The sequence below is a fragment of the Rhipicephalus sanguineus genome, chromosome 4 (assembly GCF_013339695.2).
Source record: "Rhipicephalus sanguineus isolate Rsan-2018 chromosome 4, BIME_Rsan_1.4, whole genome shotgun sequence".
Lineage (NCBI taxonomy): Eukaryota > Metazoa > Arthropoda > Arachnida > Ixodida > Ixodidae > Rhipicephalus > Rhipicephalus sanguineus.
This window is the reverse complement of record NC_051179.1, coordinates 31,856,295-31,873,382: the sequence shown is the minus strand read 5'-3', so window position 1 is coordinate 31,873,382 and position 17,088 is coordinate 31,856,295. Positions and strand designations below refer to the sequence as shown.

Sequence of the window (17,088 nt, the reverse complement as noted above, 5' to 3'; positions counted from 1 at the left end):
GTATAACGATTTCCCATTTCGTAACGCACAATAAGTATTTTGGAACTCGCATACAGTCAACAGGTTTAACACGCGTTACGTCAATTTACGAGTATCATTTTATATAAAGACGCTAGTCCGGTTTGAGAGTACGAGCAGTTGACCATGCGACGCGAACCAGCTGGGAAAGTAAATACTCGCATAAAAAAGATGTTCGATTCGATCGCATGAGTCTAGCAAAAAAAGAAGAGTGTCAATGTTTACAAATAAATGGCTAAATTCGTGCGGACACGTTGACCTGACCGGACACGGTTGGTAGTCGTTCGATTACGATTATGAACAGCGCCGCTGTAGCCGATTTTCTCCGTTTTTCCTCCTACATATGCGGGTCCTTGCTGTCGCTGAGCGATTAATACGTTCGGGCTGCTCAATCTGCTTCCCAGAGCAGCTTTCCTTCTCTACGAGCTTATCTGTCTTCGCCTTTCTTTTCTTTCGTGCGCAGCTTGACTCGGAAGTGAAGATGAGGACGACGTTTTCACGCGAAGTCGGTGCTCGTGACATGGATCGCCGATCAGCAAGCTAATACTTTAGCTCGCGGGACAAAACCGCAATCGAAATTCGCCCTGCTGTGACCCCGTTATTCGTTTCCTGTTGGCGACATGTCTCTCCGAAATTTAGTTGAGGCCGAGTGCGGCACACCAAATCCTCTCGTCAAACTTTCAAGTCATGCGATCCAGGACTCGGCGCGGCAGCAAGTGAGTCCAGTTTCCCGTTAAAAGTTTTGGACATTGTAAATCTCGCATCCGTGCCTTTCTCATCCCACTTCTTAATTCATTTGCAGGAAGGGTTTTTGAGGCAAAGACACCATGGACTTGGAGCAGTAAGATCAGATTTCCTCACTGTTGTACTCGCCTAATGTGGAAGAAGAAAAAAAGTCACTATGAGTTGCATGCATTTTGTTGAGCTCGCTTCTGTATATAAGTGTGCAATACACAGTCTTAATGGGCTGACTGTTCTGTATTGCTTTCCCTCCTTTTGCTTTAGTGAATGTATAGCCTTTAGCAGAGGTGAAAGTTAGTGATTTCACAGTGAAACAGATTCAACATTTCATGCTATCATCACTGGCTTTAGGGACATCATCCACATGCTTAACTTCTTCATAAATGATGTAGCTTCTGAAACAGCTGGTTGCTTATATCTACCAAGTCCTTCATTTGCATGAAATATATGAGGTTAAAAGATACATAACCCTTTCTATGGGCTACCTTGCAATATATATGTACAGTACCTCCAATAACAGTGCCTTTCCATTTTACTTCCAGGCTGGAACTTCGGAAGTGGTAAGTACAGCACAATTCTTGGCAAGGGATTGGTGTTAATAAATTTCTAGGCTGGATGCCTCGATGAAATTTGCTTGATGAAAATGAATGGTATTTGTTCATTTTGCACTCATTGTACACACACTAGGATGGCAGGAATTTGGCTTAAAAACATTAATTGTTTGCCTGCAAATCTATTTGTTTAAGAATTCATAATTCCATCTTTAACTGATCTGTGTTAAATGTGGGTGACTAGTTATCTTTTCAAATGAAATTCACTTCAGTGTCTGCGGTCCTCAGGAACTCGTATCAGTTCGACTCGGCTGTATGTAACTACACTAAACAGTTTCCCTTATCTGTAAGGAAAGACCTTGCCTAGTTTTTGGCCTAATACTCCATCCACTAACTTTTGCTTCAACATAGCCATCTAAATATTGCTGACATAGTTGTGCAGGTCAAGTGTAGGTGCATGTCAAACATGCATTTTGCCACTTAGACAGTCTTCCCATGTACTTTGTCTTTTTCACTGAATGCAGTAACTAACAACAGGTTCCCTTGACATGTCAGTCAATAGTTTGGGGCCTCCTTTGTTATGGCACTTTAGCTGTCCTGCGTAACATAACAATACTCTACAAACTTGCACTTATACTTGAACAAACTTGAAGCAGAAAACCCAGTGCTAGACTTATCAAGATTGCAATGTCCCTGTATTCTGACTGCAGCTTTTTTATTCCCCCTGAAACAGCTTGTTGATGAATTTCTGGCCGAGAGGCGGGGACCAGAAAGGATGGCCCCACAGACCTTCCACATGGCTGGCTTGCTCCAGGAAATGCACAACATTGAGAAGATGTACCAGCCACCAGCGCCAGGTAATTGTGCCGTGATTTAAAGCGTGAAAAAAAAGCGTTGGCGACGTCAGCGAGGCTTCTTCACCCAAGGCTGACCTTGAGCAATTTTTTTTTCTTATTTTGTCTTTGAATGTGCGGCTTACTTTCCTTGTGATCGTGAGCATGCTGGTGTAATTCTATACTGTGTGTAATTCTAGCACTACAGAGTGCAACATGGGCATGTTGTGGCATCTTGTGGCGGCTGCAGTAACTATGCAGCTCACGATGCTCAAATTAGTCAATGGCCGTGGACTCTGTGTTCATTACGCAGTCATTTTGAATTATGGCATCATTTGTCGAGAGAAGAGCGAGTGATTTCTAGCTTACTTTGAAAACGAATTGTAAATTCCAGGCCACATGCTGCGCTATAATGTCTGGCTCACATGTTCTCAGGAGCCTCGACTACCGATTGGCAGTGTTTTCTGACCATGCTCAAAAAGTGTTGCAGGGCCCTGAAAAGCTCTTTGTCTCGCCCATTGCAGCTATACCAGGCATTGCCGACGCGGGCATCTCCAAGGCTTGGGCCGATGAGTTTATTCCCTCCATGCCGGAGGTAAAGGAAGAGCCCAGCCTGGTCGCTGCTGTCTGGTCCCGGGAGTTTGCGGGCCCTTCTACGTCAACGCTGCCTCAGCAAGCCCCCATAAAGTGGGCTGAGGAATATTTGCTGGAAAGCGAACAGCAGCATGCAAGGTGAGTTGTAGCAAACGTCGAGCAACACCTCGCTTCAGCACTGTTGGTGTTTTGCCCTTTTTTTCATTCCTTTGTGTTTTGTGAAGCAGGTGCAACATTGGCTATCTTTTTGCTATGTGTGTATTGAAGCCCTTCCTGCGAATAAATCAACAGCTCATAACCTGTGCTTTTGTTAATTAGCACATGTGATTATTCTATTTGAAACTACCATATGAAGCCAACAGATAATGAAGCTGAAGGAAAGCAGAGAGGCATTATTTGTAGTTTTTTGTTGAAATGACTTTTTTTTTGTTCAAGTTCATTTACCTTTATCTCATGATTACTACACTTCAATTAGAAGCTACAAGTAACACACCCTAGACAAATTTTTTGACTATTTGGTTCTGCCTAACCTAACACGTCGGAAATAACAAGTCTCTATTGAACTACGGCCAACACTCTCGAAAGATAATGGGCATGAATATGATGTAACTACTTTTTGTACAAGTGCGTGTGCTTCTGACTTCATATTGTGGATGAATGTTTTATATATGAACTCCTAGTTATATTTGAAGAGGGTTGAAGAGGAGGTTCGATGTAATTGCACGAGGGGTCACACGAGGATACATTTCTTGACTAGTCCAGGAAATATCTCCCAAGGTGTCTGAATTGTGCATGCAACTTTGGGAGTTATTAAAGATTGCTCGGCCAGCGGGGCAAAACTGATTGCCCTTTAAATGCGTGCAGTGCGCAGGGTTCAGCGACAGAAAACAGTCAAAGCATGGCCCAGGTTGCCGACGATCTCTTGAAGAGCGTCAACGATGATGCGTTGATGGAGACAGAGGTACTGCACTTTTCTGTCCCTTTCGTCTGCTTTCCCTGATTTTTGGTTACGTTTATTTTCCACCTTTTGAAGGATGTGGCTATGGAGTCAGTCTGTTTATACATCTGAATGTCGCGTCACCCTCTTTTCCTCTTTGGTATTCTCCATGAAGCGAGCTTTAGTTTGAAGCCAGTGTGGTTCTCATTGTGCTAATAATACTGATGACATGCTAACCCTAGAGGAAATAGGAGATAGCATCTTTTCATGCTTCTTTTTCTACTGAGCGGGCAAGAGTACAGAAGGTGTACATGTATGCCCGATGGTTATGAAGATCTCACTTTGTATGTTTTATACGGCAGTTTTTGATCTGCAACACCTTTTATAGTATACTTACCATAGTAGACATTATAACTTGTTGCTGCAAGGTTACGCTAAATTGAGTATCATCTCTGCACCTTTGTGCACCTTTGCAGTGTACCATAATACATGTAATCGCCATGTTTCTTAACAGTACAGCATGCAACTTAAAGTTGCATCAAAACAATGTGATGCATACCAATACCTTTCTTTCATGTATGACGGTCTTTTTTTTTTTTTGTCATGAATGTTAGCAGCGAGCAATGTCTCCCATAGAAACTGAAGCATTGCTCACTTTGTGTGAAACATAGTATATTTATTGTGGCTTTTGTACAATGGCTGTTCTCTCTGCATGCTTTTGATCTAAAAAGAAGAGAACTTGCTCAAGTGTGAGGTAATCTATCAGTGACCTATAAGCCAGATGTGTGTGTATGATGTTAGATACAGCTTTTAGAACCTCTGGTGTAAGAAACAAGATGCTTTGAGAAGCACTACAGTTTCGTTCATTCCTACCCTGTCGTGACTGCAGAGATATCGCCCTTGTAGAAGCCACACTCTTTCCTTCTCTACCTTCTAACCAATTAACGAAAACTTTCTGGCTCAATTAATGTAAGTTTAGTTTGGTAGAGTAAACAAATGGTAGATGAGGAGGTAAGTTTTTCTGCAGCCATGTATATGGAGCTGTCTCTGGCGCTTGCTCCGCGCGCTAGTTTATGCAGTTTGTGAAGCGGCTAAGAGACGACGACAGAGACTTAAGCGAACGGGCTGCGAGCTGGGCCGAAGACTTTGCTCGACAATACGGTCGGCCGCAGCAGCAGGAGTCGTGGCCGAAGGTAATTGATGCAGAGCTATGTTGAAGCATTGGGACTTTAAAAGAGCAACTTCGCTGTTTTTTAAAGCATATTAGGATGTTTCCATTATCAAGTGGTATTGACAGTCCTTTAACTGAGAGGGTTGTTCAACTTGCTTAGGAACTCATCTTTACCAGTGGCCGCCAAAATAAGTTTCATGTTTGGATGTGAAGGTAGAAGTAGTATTGGAGAATTCAGTAACCTATCACCTTTTTGTGCTTGCTATTTGAAATAGTTCCTGCATTCAAGAGAGTAGTATCAAAGCAGAGGGTAAGAATAATTGATTTTCATTTTGATGGACTGGGGTGTTCGTTAGAAAACATTTTCTAGTGGTTCACTTCGTTTTGAATCCCTTTCACCCTTCACCATCAAAATCAAAATTATCTACTAGCTTCACCATCACCGTAAAAAGCAATGCTGCACTTTAGGTTACAATGCAGCATGATGGTCAGAAAAATGTTGTACAGTCAGCTGCAAGTATTTTTTGGAGCACAGAACCTAATAAAAAAAACATCGTCAGGCTTTGTTGTATCTTTACTACTGAATCTTGAATTTGTAGGTGCAGCACAATGGTTCAACTGTGGTTCAACTCTCAACTTTGTTTTTGGGAACGATACATTATCAATTAGAAAACTTTTCCCACATGTTTCGTGCTCATAAATTTTGGGACCACTCTGCCTGAAATTTGTGATCTTTTCTTATGTATTTATATCTTTGTCGCTAACTCACAGATTGTACATCATTCTAGACATACGAGTAGGGGGTGAAGTTCTGCATAACGCGACGTACATGTAAGCATTGTATTGCCTTTCTTTTGAAGGTGTTGCTAGACTTTAAAAAACTTACGATTATTTCTGTTCATTCGAATTCTCTCTTCAATCTAGTGAATTACACATATAATTATTATTTTACTAGGACCCAACTGCATCTGAAGCAATGGCGACCGAATGGGCGAAAGCATTTGAGGCTGAGGCCCGAGAAAAAGGAAACGACACCGACTTCTGGGAGACCTTGCAGAAGGAGTGGGACCAAGTGACGAGGTTGGAAATTTCGAGTTTATTTGTGCCTTGTTTTTTTCCTTGTAACACTGCCGATTCGTGAAAGCACATGAGCAGAGATTGTTGCATGTGCATGTCTTGTTGGGGCAATGGGCCGTACGTTTGCAGTGCCTAAAACTGAAAAGCATGTTGAGCTAGTGTAGTCTGCCCGCTGGAAAATCGCCAACCCAGGAAAAACAACTGTTATAGCCATCTCTCTTATGTGTACTACTATATGTGTTAGAGTACAGGGGTGTTCAAAAGTTCCCAGGCCACGCTGCCATAGGATTACATGGGACAGCGGCTTGGGAACTTTTGAATACACCTGTACTTTAAGTACATTACGGTTGAGAATCACTATAACAGACATGGATGAAAATAAGTATCACATAATAACGAATTAAATCTAAAATTTCATCACCCATGCATATTTCTTTCAGTATTCTGTGAGTCATGTTAGAGAGACAGGGCGCGCAAACACAGGACACAAGAGAGAAGTCAAGACACCACAAACGCCGACTAACAACTGAAAAAGGTGCCGTACGGGTGCGGCCTATAAGATTCCGTGTAGCAGCGGCTGCTTCTGCGTTGGACAGACGGGTCGCTGTGTTAACCAGAGATTAAAGGAACGTAAGAGATTGCTAACCAGAGGCTCACCATCTAATCTATCTTTACATTGTCGAGAGTGTAAGTGCACGGTAAAATTCGATGAATGCACTTTTTTGTATAGGCATAGGAATGAAGAAAAGCGTCTAATAGTTGAGGCCTGTCATATTGATAATAGCGGTGGCGCATGCATGAGCGAACCGTCGATTAACTTGCGTAAAGAAGAAATCAAGTGCCTGAACAATTGTCCCTTACGTAGACCACCACGCGTGCCGGACTGATAGGTATCGCCTCTTGCCTGGGCATGCGTAGATAAGTTTTTGTGTCTACCTTCTTTTCTGCCGCTGTGTGCCTTTTTCAACTGTTAGTCGGCGTTTGTGGTGTCTTGACTTTCATCTTGTGTCCATGTTTGCATGCCCTGAATACATGAATACCTACCAACTAGCTCAGCTCACTGTTATTCTAATATTCTGTGAGTATTCTGCGAGTAAATGAAAACAAAAATGGAAGATCTGAGACTGTATCGATTACTGCAACAAAGATTTTAATTTGGCTGCAGCTCAGAACATTGAAATGCCTCCGCACATTAGCCTGCAACCTGTCCAAGTTTATAACAGCAATGTTCAAGTGTTGAAGGCTACCTCTGGGTGTGCCTGTTACACTTATTATTTTTAAAAAATATCCATATATTTTTAACTTTTTCAGAGAGACGCCTCACGCTCATCCATGGCTGTCGGAGTACGAAAGTCTGCCCGAACCTTATCGCGTAAGTTTACGATTGGTACTAAACTAACTGCTACAGTTATAAACATGGCGAGGAATCTGTCACTCTGTTATTGTGTTTTCGTCCTTTCAAGGAGTACAAGTTTGCCGAAGTGAACCCATTGGAGAACGTCGAGAACCCCTTTGAAGAAGGCCTTAAGAAGCTTCAAGAACATGACATTCCTAGTGCGGTTTTGCTCTTCGAGGCAGCTGCCCAGAAAAATCCACAGCATGTCGAGGTAATTGAATAGTTTGCCTTGGCCTGAAGCGTGTTTGGCTGCTGCTTGAATGAAGGTATTATGCATATTCAAGAGAAAAAGGTTAAGTTATTGTATCTCTTGGGGTGATTAATCTTTTATTTCGACTGGCAAATGTCTTACAAAAACAGTCCAAAATTGAAAAATAAATTTGGCACTGTACATTGCCCTTAACAACATGTTCATTTTGACAAAATTTATTTAATATAAGTTGCTAAAAATTAGAGCTGTGCAAATAGCAAAATTCTGGGTGCAAAGCGAATTCGAACATTGAAGTGTGAGTGCGAATCGAATCGAATATTTTTCAAATATTTCTAGAATATTTTTCTAATACTTCGAAGCAAAATTGCAGAAAAAAAAGTTAGAGAGGATTCCTAAGCATATTCTTATGAGATAGCAACATGAAAGTGCTTCTTTTCGCTAGGTTGATGAAGCACTGGTGGGGTGGTGTTTCATAGTTGTCTTATCAAGAATGAGGCAATGTAGAGGCCGAATTCTATTTATGTACATGATTTGGTGCAACCAAAGTGTTGCCGACAACACTTTACACGTGATAGGCAAAGATGCCATTTCCTCGGCCTCTCCTCCTCTCTTAAAATCTGTGGAAGCCCAACTGATGTGGCAGACAAGGGTGTGCTCCCTTCAAGTCCGGAGTTCCAAATCTGCCTCGTAGACGTCGATATACAAGAACATCTGAAATTTTGGATGTTAAAAAGCTTCGACTTCCGATTTTTCGGACTTCCTGCCCAAATTTCAGGTCCAAAACAGCATTAATTGAGCCCCCACCTCTGCCACATCTTTCATCTCCATGTTGGAACCAGCGTTTTCTTGAGTTAGTACATTTGCGACCGTAGCAGAGCTTGAAAGGCAGCTTTGCCGCAATACCGGAGTGTGATGAGGTGAAGCATATTGAAACTCTAGACCATTTCCAATCGGCCGTTGACTGTGTCTTGGCAAAGTTCGACCGTAACGGAGCTTGAAAGGCAGTTTTGCCACAATACCGGGGTGTGATGAGCTGAAGCATATTGAAAATCTAGGGACCACTTCCACTCGGCCGTTGACCGTGTCTTGGCAAAGTTCGACCGTAACGGAGCTTGAAAGGCAACTTTGCCGCAATACGAGAGTGTAATGAGGTGAAGCATAATGAAAATTTGAAGGGGTCACTTTCAATCGGACATTGACTGTATTTGTTTTTGGGAAGTTCGAATAGTTCGAACAGTAAAATTCTAGTGCGAATCGAATAGAATAGCAAACACTATTCGAAAAATATTCGAAATTTCGAATATTCGCACTCCGCTACTAAAAATGTGCCTGTACTTCACTAATAGGGCAATTACAGAACTTGCGTAAACAAAGAATTAGGAAATTTAGTTCCACGCAGTCCCCCAGGTAAAAATGGGTCATGAAAGGGAAAACAGTCGTTCACCTTTTTGTAGCGCAAAACTTCAATAAAAGTTCATAAGGAATTACTTATTGTAATGGTTAGAAATACATTACAAAGGTAACAGTGTACTATGTATAAATTTTAGAACGGTGACAGAGATTCATCCGTAATGCATTCTGTAACAGGTGCTAGAGTTCACTGTGCGTTGCAATGACACACCAGTAGCATTTGTTTGAATGTTCTGGGCAGTGTAGAAATTTCACTTTTAGAAAATTCCTGTTAGTAAGTGGAGCAATTTATAGTAATTTTATTTGCAACAAATAATTTGTCTGGTACAGTTGCATTGTCTTCTTACAGTGTAATATTTGACGGGGTTCACGAGAAAATTTTTCTGACGTCATTGCCTTTCTTGTGGTTTCTTTTTACGGCACAGGCATGGCAATACTTAGGCACAACACAAGCCGAGAATGAGCAGGACACAGCAGCTATCGCAGCACTGAGAAAGTAAGAACGTTTTACTCATTATGCCGGTTATGAGACTCTATTCTTCATGGTCACAACCATCACTATTGTTATCGTCATCATTAGCTTTCTTCAAGGGAAAAGGCAACTTTATATGCCAATGTTGACAAAGTGTGTGGCCATCCCATTGGATTGTGAAAAAAAGGCTCCTGCTTGAAGGCCAAAACATCAAGTTTCCGATAATTTCTTCGTTTTGGTCAGCATCTGTTTCAGTTTCTTCATGATCATTGCCAACAAGACCTCTTGTAGACGTCTTTAATTACTCCTTTCCTGCAGCTACCAAACAGTGTATGTCTACCAGCTTTCTTGGTATTTTTTAATTGCGCTTGTTGTATTAGCATGGTGAAATTGTGTTTATTATGATAATGTACATGCCAGTTACGTTTGGTCTGTGTTGGTTACTCTGTCAAGGGAAAGGGCTTATAGGGTCAAAAATAGTCTTCTGTTACAATCGACTGTGTTTTCTTGCCTTTGGCTCATAGTTACACTCTTAAACTTGCACTCTTAAAGGGGCGAATTTTCGCATTATTGTCTGGATTACATGTATAGTAGGCATGATTACCTAGTAATGGCGGAATGCAATGATTATACTGTAAACTCTCTGTAAACGAAAATCTCTTGAACGTCACTGCTGCTGAAATGGAACAACTGTCTCTAATATCATTGGTTTTGTACTTGAATTCCGCACCCCTGTTCCTCTTTCAGTAAACAGAACTCCTGTTAAATGGAACATATTTTCCTGATCCCTTCCGGTTCCATTTAAGGGGGGACGCGGGGATCAAATCGCGAAAAATGGCAAAAAAATCGATTTTCTGAAAATCACATTTTCAGTTTCTGTAGCCCTTTTTCTATCTAATTCCAAAATATCTTCGCTGAAAACCACGTAGAAGTGCTATTAAAAATTGTTGCGCCCGCTGAGGTGGCGAAAATTATCGCGGAAATCGCAAAAAAGAAAGCGTTTTTCAAAAAATTATAGCTCCGTAACGGCACGACCGAGCACCACCATCTAGGGCTCGTCTGAAAGAGCATTTCTCCGTCTTCAAATTCCCCGCCTCAGCTGGCTCCTCCATTTAAAAACAAGCGCACAAAAAGCAAACGTTTAAAGGTCGTTTCGAGGTCCCCGATTGGCCGCGGCCGCCATGATGCTCCAGCGCGCCTCGCCATTGGTCCGATGGTCGCTCCCGGTGTGCATCGTCTGCGGCTTCCGCGTTGCGGGGTCACGGCTGTCGAAAATCACGCGAATTACTGAACCGTTCGCACTCGTTTTGTGTTCGCTGGTCGACGATAATTACGCGTTAGCAGCTGCACCCGGAAGCTCGTTCCTCAGACCGTGCAACAGACTGCGATAGCCCAACGCGCTCTTCGCGAACATCGCAGAAGCACGTCTCGGTCCTCGTCGGACCCGCGGTTAGAAGTTCTGCCCGTCGGCATCTCGGATCTCGTGACAAAGACCACCGCGGGACAACTTTTTGTGCTCGTGATCGAACATGACTAACTTTGAAACATCGGGCACCGCGGCAGCGCACACCGCGACCGTGCTTACTGCTCGGAGTCGTGGCTAGGCCTAACTACGTTCACGGCGCCGACGAATTCGAACTTTGCGGGGAAGAACATCGTGCTAGCAGACATGCGAAAGCGAACAATCCGCAATGTGCTTTGTTGCAAGCAACTAATGATATCGCCCGTTGGCAGCTCGGAATCGCTGATCGGCATTTGACGCATCCGCAGCTGCGCCGCGGACCCCACGGCTACGGCGGCTCGATCTCCCCAAGTTCGTCGCACAGCGGTCGCTCGAAGCACCGCGACAATTTCGCGCGTCGGCGCCTCAAAATGCGAGGCCAAGCATATTGCACGCCGATGTTTCATCGCTGCGGCCTGGCATATTGCGCATCGCCACCAAATGCCGCCACCCAGCATATCAGGCACCGACTTCCCGAACCCCGCGGCCGAGCACTTCGCGGGGAAATAAGCACTCAGTGGTGATGTAATTTAGGCGCGCTTCAAGCCGTGCATGGTATCGCAGCAAGCTTTTGTGAATGCACTGAAATAATGAAAGCCTCGCCAATTACCATTACCACGACCGGGTGAATGATGAAGCGTATCAAGGCGGGGGTGACAAATGAACTTGTGTAAAGGAGTGGACGAATTTTTATCTGCCAAACTCGCTTCATTAAGTACTACTCAGAAATTTCTGTGCCACCAATGTCTTGGCCATAACTGCCACAGCACACCTAAATTTGCATGCCACAGACTTGTAATATGCAAGTCTGGCCATTGAACCTGAAGGCTCACCCTTCGAAGAGCTGACAAAAATAACCAATAAAGAAAAAGGAAAGCACGTAGTGCAGAAAAATGAAAGATCAAGGACATAAGAAAACCCCTGCAAGCAAAGACACTAAATATTACAGCCAAAGGGCATTTTGATTTACGTGATTTACGTGTAGTGGCTTTATTAATGAGAACTAACAGACAATAACGCCAAGGAAAGTACAGGGGGTGTTATCTGTAGTATTTAGAATGTAAATGTGAAGAAAGTAAAGTGGACGAAAAGATGACTTGCCGCCGGCAGGGACCGAACCTGCGACCTTCGAATAACGCGTCCGATGCTCTACCACTGAGCTACGGCGGCGGTCATCCTCCCGTCCACTTTCTGGGGTATATATGTTGATTAAACCTAGGAGTGTTAGTCAGCGCCAATCGCAGCCATGGCGGCGAGTGTGGAACACTCCTTTTTTTGCCTCTTGGCGTCACGTAGCACGTGATCTTTTTACGAGTTGGCAGCTGACCAATAATCCCTCGCATACTACCTGAAGGCATTAAGTCTGCCAGGACGAGACCCTCGCTATGAATGAAGGAAAGCTATGATTTTTCAAGGGCTCGTTTATCTTTGTTAGACACAATATTAATGAGAACTAACAGACAATAACGCCAAGGAAAGTACAGGGGGTGTTATCTGTAGTATTTAGAATGTAAATGTGAAGAAAGTAAAGTGGACGAAAAGATGACTTGCCGCCGGCAGGGACCGACAGTGGCTTTGCAACTTTAGGGCCCGTTTTCTCAGAAGTTCGTTTTGACCCGACTGTCCCGCTTGCAGAAAGCGTAGCACGACTATGGCTTAATGGATTTTCATGAGGTCTGTTGCATTGTATTCCCTAGTCAATTCTCTATGCTATGACATTCCTATATTTTTTAATTACTCTCTCGTTTTTTTACTCTTTAGCTAATTTGACATGACAATAACGAATGCATTATGCAAGCATGGATGTAATGTTCCGTGTAAAAAAAAATCTGGGTAATAAAAATATTTGGAGAATGTCATAGCATGAACCATTCCTATGGCTAAAATATAAGGGCAACTTTGGGCTTTTACCATGTTTTGTTGTCATGCCAGGCTTTCTGCAAGTTTGGTATAACACTGATGCAAGTAAAAATTTATAATGTCAAAACTGCTGGAGCTATCTTAATGAAACTTTGTAAATAGTCATTCAGTGCACTTCCCAATAAGCATGCCAAATTTCATTGTTCTACGACAAAAAATAAAGAATTTCAGCCTCGATCCCCACCTCCCCCCTTAATGAGAGTCTGCTGTATATTCTTTTTTTTTTCGGCAGTGTGCGTCCATGCCATATGTGCCCTGACCTATTTTTACCAACACCAAATGTGCGACTGCTTACGTGTGGAGTGAAAAAAAAAAAAAAAGAATGAGTACTCGATTCTTTCCTCTGCAGGTGCTTGCAGCTAGACCCGCAGAACCTGACTGCTCACATGGCCATAGCTGTGAGCTACACTAACGAATCCCTGCAGATGCAAGCGTGCGAGTCTCTGTTGGAGTGGCTCAAGTGCAATCCCCGATACCAGGCTCTGCGCTCTTCGGCCGAAATGCCCACTCCGAAGGCATCCCACCCCGCGTTCACCATAATGACCAGGTATGCAGCTACTTGCTGTGTGTACTAAAGTGAAGTGAAAAGGCGTTTTCACAAAACACGGTCATAACAAACTGCGGCATGTGAAAATATTTATGTGAAACTGAAATTCGGGCTAGTTTGTTTATGCATGGTACGTTTGGCCGATCCCTACTACGTTCAGACTTAGATCGCAAGTGCGTGGAGTCTACTTCAGATTGGAGCTACGAAACACGGGCCGAAGCCAGCTGTACAGCCACTTCCCCCGACTCCATCCTGGATAATCAATCAATTTATTCTCTCTCTCGTATTCAAAACATGGCCCCTATGATGTATTTTTGGATTGTTGGCACTTGCGGTTAAAAGAAGCATGGTCTTCAAGATGAGCTACGAGAAATTATCTGTGGTTGCCTTAGTCCTGCCATGAACTGAAAGCAGGCTACCGATAATGATGTGCAATATAGGAAAGTTGAGGTGACCCAGCCATGCCCCATCAACAGTGACCAACTGCTGCAAAAGTGGCACCCCCTGTGCGACCCCAAGTTATTACGTCGGTGGGTTGGCATTGAAAAAAAAAAAGATACAGGATGCTACGCATCAACGAACGCAAGTGCCCTGGCTGAAACTTTGACTCTAGGTTTAGACCTCCTGTGTTCAGCTGGTGTTGACATATATTTGACGTTTGCCACTTTATGATTTACACGCACTTGCTTTTATTGCAGTGAACAGCATATCAAGACGAGAGATCTGTTAATCGCGGCAGCCAGGATGTCCCCCAATGACCCTGACCCGGACGTCCAGTGCGGCTTGGGTGTGCTGTTCAACCTGGTCGGCGAGTATGACAAGGCAGCTGACTGCTTTCGAGCAGCACTCACCGTGCGGCCAAATGCAAGTAGTTCACCAAGATAGACTGCTACATTTCTGCGTGCTCCTTTCAGCCCCCTTCTTCGGGAAAGCGCAAAGTTCGCAACTGCCTGTGGGTCGGGAAGTATAGTAGAAGGCCTTTTGAAGCACAGTAGCTCTTTTGTACAGAGTTTAGTTATTCATAGTTATGAGTAATCTTTGCAACCCGGCAATGACAGTGTATTGCAGACTGAGTAACTATACCTCAATACGTTGCACTGTGTGGTAATTATTAAAATAGAGCTTTCTTTGCTTAGCTGGTTTCATTTACATTGCTTGGACTGTCAGTATCTCACTTGATTGACTTGCAGATACATCAGGAGGTCAACCAGCCTCATTGTACTCAGTAATGATTGACTTTGTGCCAGTTGACACGCTACTGTTCTGCGTAAACATATAGTATGTCGTAATGTAAAAGCTGTGCTGTAAGCTTTGCTCATGGGTATGTCAGAAGTGGCCACAGAGTAGTGCTTGATTTTCGATGGCTTTGAATTTCTTGTATTATTTTTTGCCTCATTTGGATCTGACATATATTGAAAGAGAGGAATCATGTTTGGTATTACGGAATATAGCATCATCATAAGACGTTGAGTCATAGTTCTCTTTATGATTGCTAGATATTATCGTAAGTCTGTTATGTTGACACAGCATCACATATAGTACATAGTTCTGCTCTCTTGCTAGTGACTGGCTTTCACTAGGTCATTTCTGTTATCCAGTTACTACTTACTGCAAGATGCTCCTACTGTACCTTATATTTAGTGTTTTACCTTAGCGCCCTTTCAGTGAACACTTTTGGCAGTATTTCCTTCTTTACTGTAGCTACAACATGGCAGTAGAAAACTTGTGAATTCCTAGTGAACTAAACATGGCACTTATCAAACTGTGAACTTGACACTGTTGACTTGTGCTTGCAGGACAGCCTGCTGTGGAACAAGCTTGGTGCCACGCTGGCCAATGGCAGCAGGTCTGAGGAAGCTGTCGACGCCTACCGCCAGGCACTGCATCTCTCACCTGGTTTCATTCGATCTAGGTTCAACCTTGGCATCAGCTGTATCAATTTGGGATCATACAGGTACTTTTTCCATGAGATCTTCAAGCTATGTTTTTGTTAGAAATTCATTTTCCTGTCGCTTTCTTTGACTTTCCTAATTGCAACCATTATTTATATGGTATTTCCTGTGTTATTTTTTGGAAAATAAGTTTGTGCACTCTGTCGGGTACTTCTGTCAAACTTTTGGTTACTAAACTGCACGCTTGTGCTTTACAGGGAAGCCGCAGAACACTTCTTGACAGCGCTGAACATGCAGTCGGCTGGAAGGGGCCCGACAGGCATGCAGTCTGTGAACAGTGCAGTGTCGGAGAACATCTGGTCAACGCTGCGCATGGTGCTTACACTTCTCAATCGGCCAGACCTCTACAAGGTGGCCGACAGGAGAGACTTGGCGTTCCTCAACAGAGAGTTTGGTGTGGACTCCTGACTACGTCCCGACGAAGTGCTGTGCGAGTGCTGCTACAACAGTGAACTTCCAGGGTCGTGCCTGAACTCGAAATCGCCATCGTGACCAACCGAAGATAACAAATTCCATCTGACGGTTGGGCCTCCCATGTTGTCACAATCGCATTCTTTACATCGTGTGGTCCCAACAAGGAGCAAGGTCTCTGTATTGTTAAAGCTTGAAAATTGTTGCAATGATGCGGCTAATTTACATGAATCTAATACGACAGGGATGTAACGGAATGGTGAATTTCGAGTGATTTGGAAAATAAAAACGATTGTTGAAATTACGATGTGAACTTAGGATGTGTAGTTCGATCATAGCTGTGCGCTTACGAATGTTCTAGCCTAGGGAAATGTGCAGTTTGTATATGTGTCGGGTCCGTGTGGGTGCGTATTGCAGCAACAAATAACACTGCGACATTCTATATTGTCATTATTTGCAGCAACTCTTTGTGATCATCATCAAGAAACTGCTCAACTGCCGGCTGTGAACATGGTTGATTACAGTTTACTTCCATAAGCTTGACCACTAGGGTACTGGCTGAATTTCTCTAGATTCAATGAGTCAAATTAAGAGAGATGAAAAAAATGGTGAGCCATTCCACTCTGTGAAGGTCGATGAGCAGCAAAGCTATTTAGCACACAACGCAGGTGACATGGTGGATGCCATTTTGGTATCAATGGCTAGGTTATGAATGTGCTCGTCAACGTTCAAACCACTGTGCAGAATCTACCATGACACATCGATGTCGACACCGTAATCGAGTTGCACATTAAGCGACGTTCGCTTGCCAAGCCCACCTACAAGACCGCAGTCTCCGCTCCGCCGCACAAGCAGGCTTCACTACAACATAAAGCGTGAGGAACCTAGCTTACAAAAACCAACCCTAACACCGATTTAAAGTTGGCTGCACTTCTAAACACAAATGCATTGCCAGGAAGACATTTTTCCAGGGGCAATAAAAGTCGTCTCAAATCAAAATATGATGGCCCTAGGACCTTTTCTGTTACTTATTAAACCTTTGCTTTTGCCCCGCATGTCCTAGCAGAGCGTGGATGCAGAAGCTGCTGGTTTCCTCATGCTCCAGCGTAGATGGCTGCTGCTATCTCGGGGAGCCAAAGCAAACTAGACTTTTCACTCGTGGACACCACAAAATTCCACATCTTAGCCAAATACAGCCTCGGTTTAAAATGACCAAACAGCTGCTTTACGAGGATGTGCTATCAGATAACGTAAACTCAGTTTTAGAGCACAGATCCTTGGCGCTCATTTCCATGTTGAGCGTTGGTGTGCCTCGTCCGTCATGACCGAGTGAGCAAACACAGCGA

At 43.5% G+C, this 17,088-nt stretch overlaps 1 protein-coding gene across 2 annotated transcripts; it reads left to right on the top strand.

Moving 5' to 3' along the window:
- Positions 1 to 114: 114 nt before the first annotated feature.
- Positions 115 to 16,030, top strand: LOC119389713 (peroxisomal targeting signal 1 receptor). 2 transcript variants are annotated; one of them, XM_037657078.2, is made up of 16 exons: positions 115 to 290; positions 482 to 734; positions 821 to 859; positions 1,302 to 1,319; positions 2,044 to 2,167; positions 2,668 to 2,875; positions 3,602 to 3,698; positions 4,745 to 4,867; positions 5,801 to 5,925; positions 7,234 to 7,294; positions 7,386 to 7,529; positions 9,365 to 9,435; positions 13,182 to 13,379; positions 14,078 to 14,243; positions 15,176 to 15,333; positions 15,529 to 16,030. In XM_037657078.2, the coding sequence occupies exons 2-16, from the start codon at positions 639 to 641 to the stop codon at positions 15,737 to 15,739; spliced, it is 1,839 nt and encodes a 612-aa protein (XP_037513006.1). In that variant the 5' UTR covers positions 115 to 290; positions 482 to 638; the 3' UTR covers positions 15,740 to 16,030. The 2 variants fall into 2 exon arrangements, with proteins under 2 accessions (XP_037513006.1, XP_049270481.1); XM_049414524.1 differs by lacking the exons at positions 115 to 290; positions 4,745 to 4,867 and having other exon boundaries at positions 358 to 734.
- The last annotated feature ends 1,058 nt before the right edge of the window (positions 16,031 to 17,088 follow it).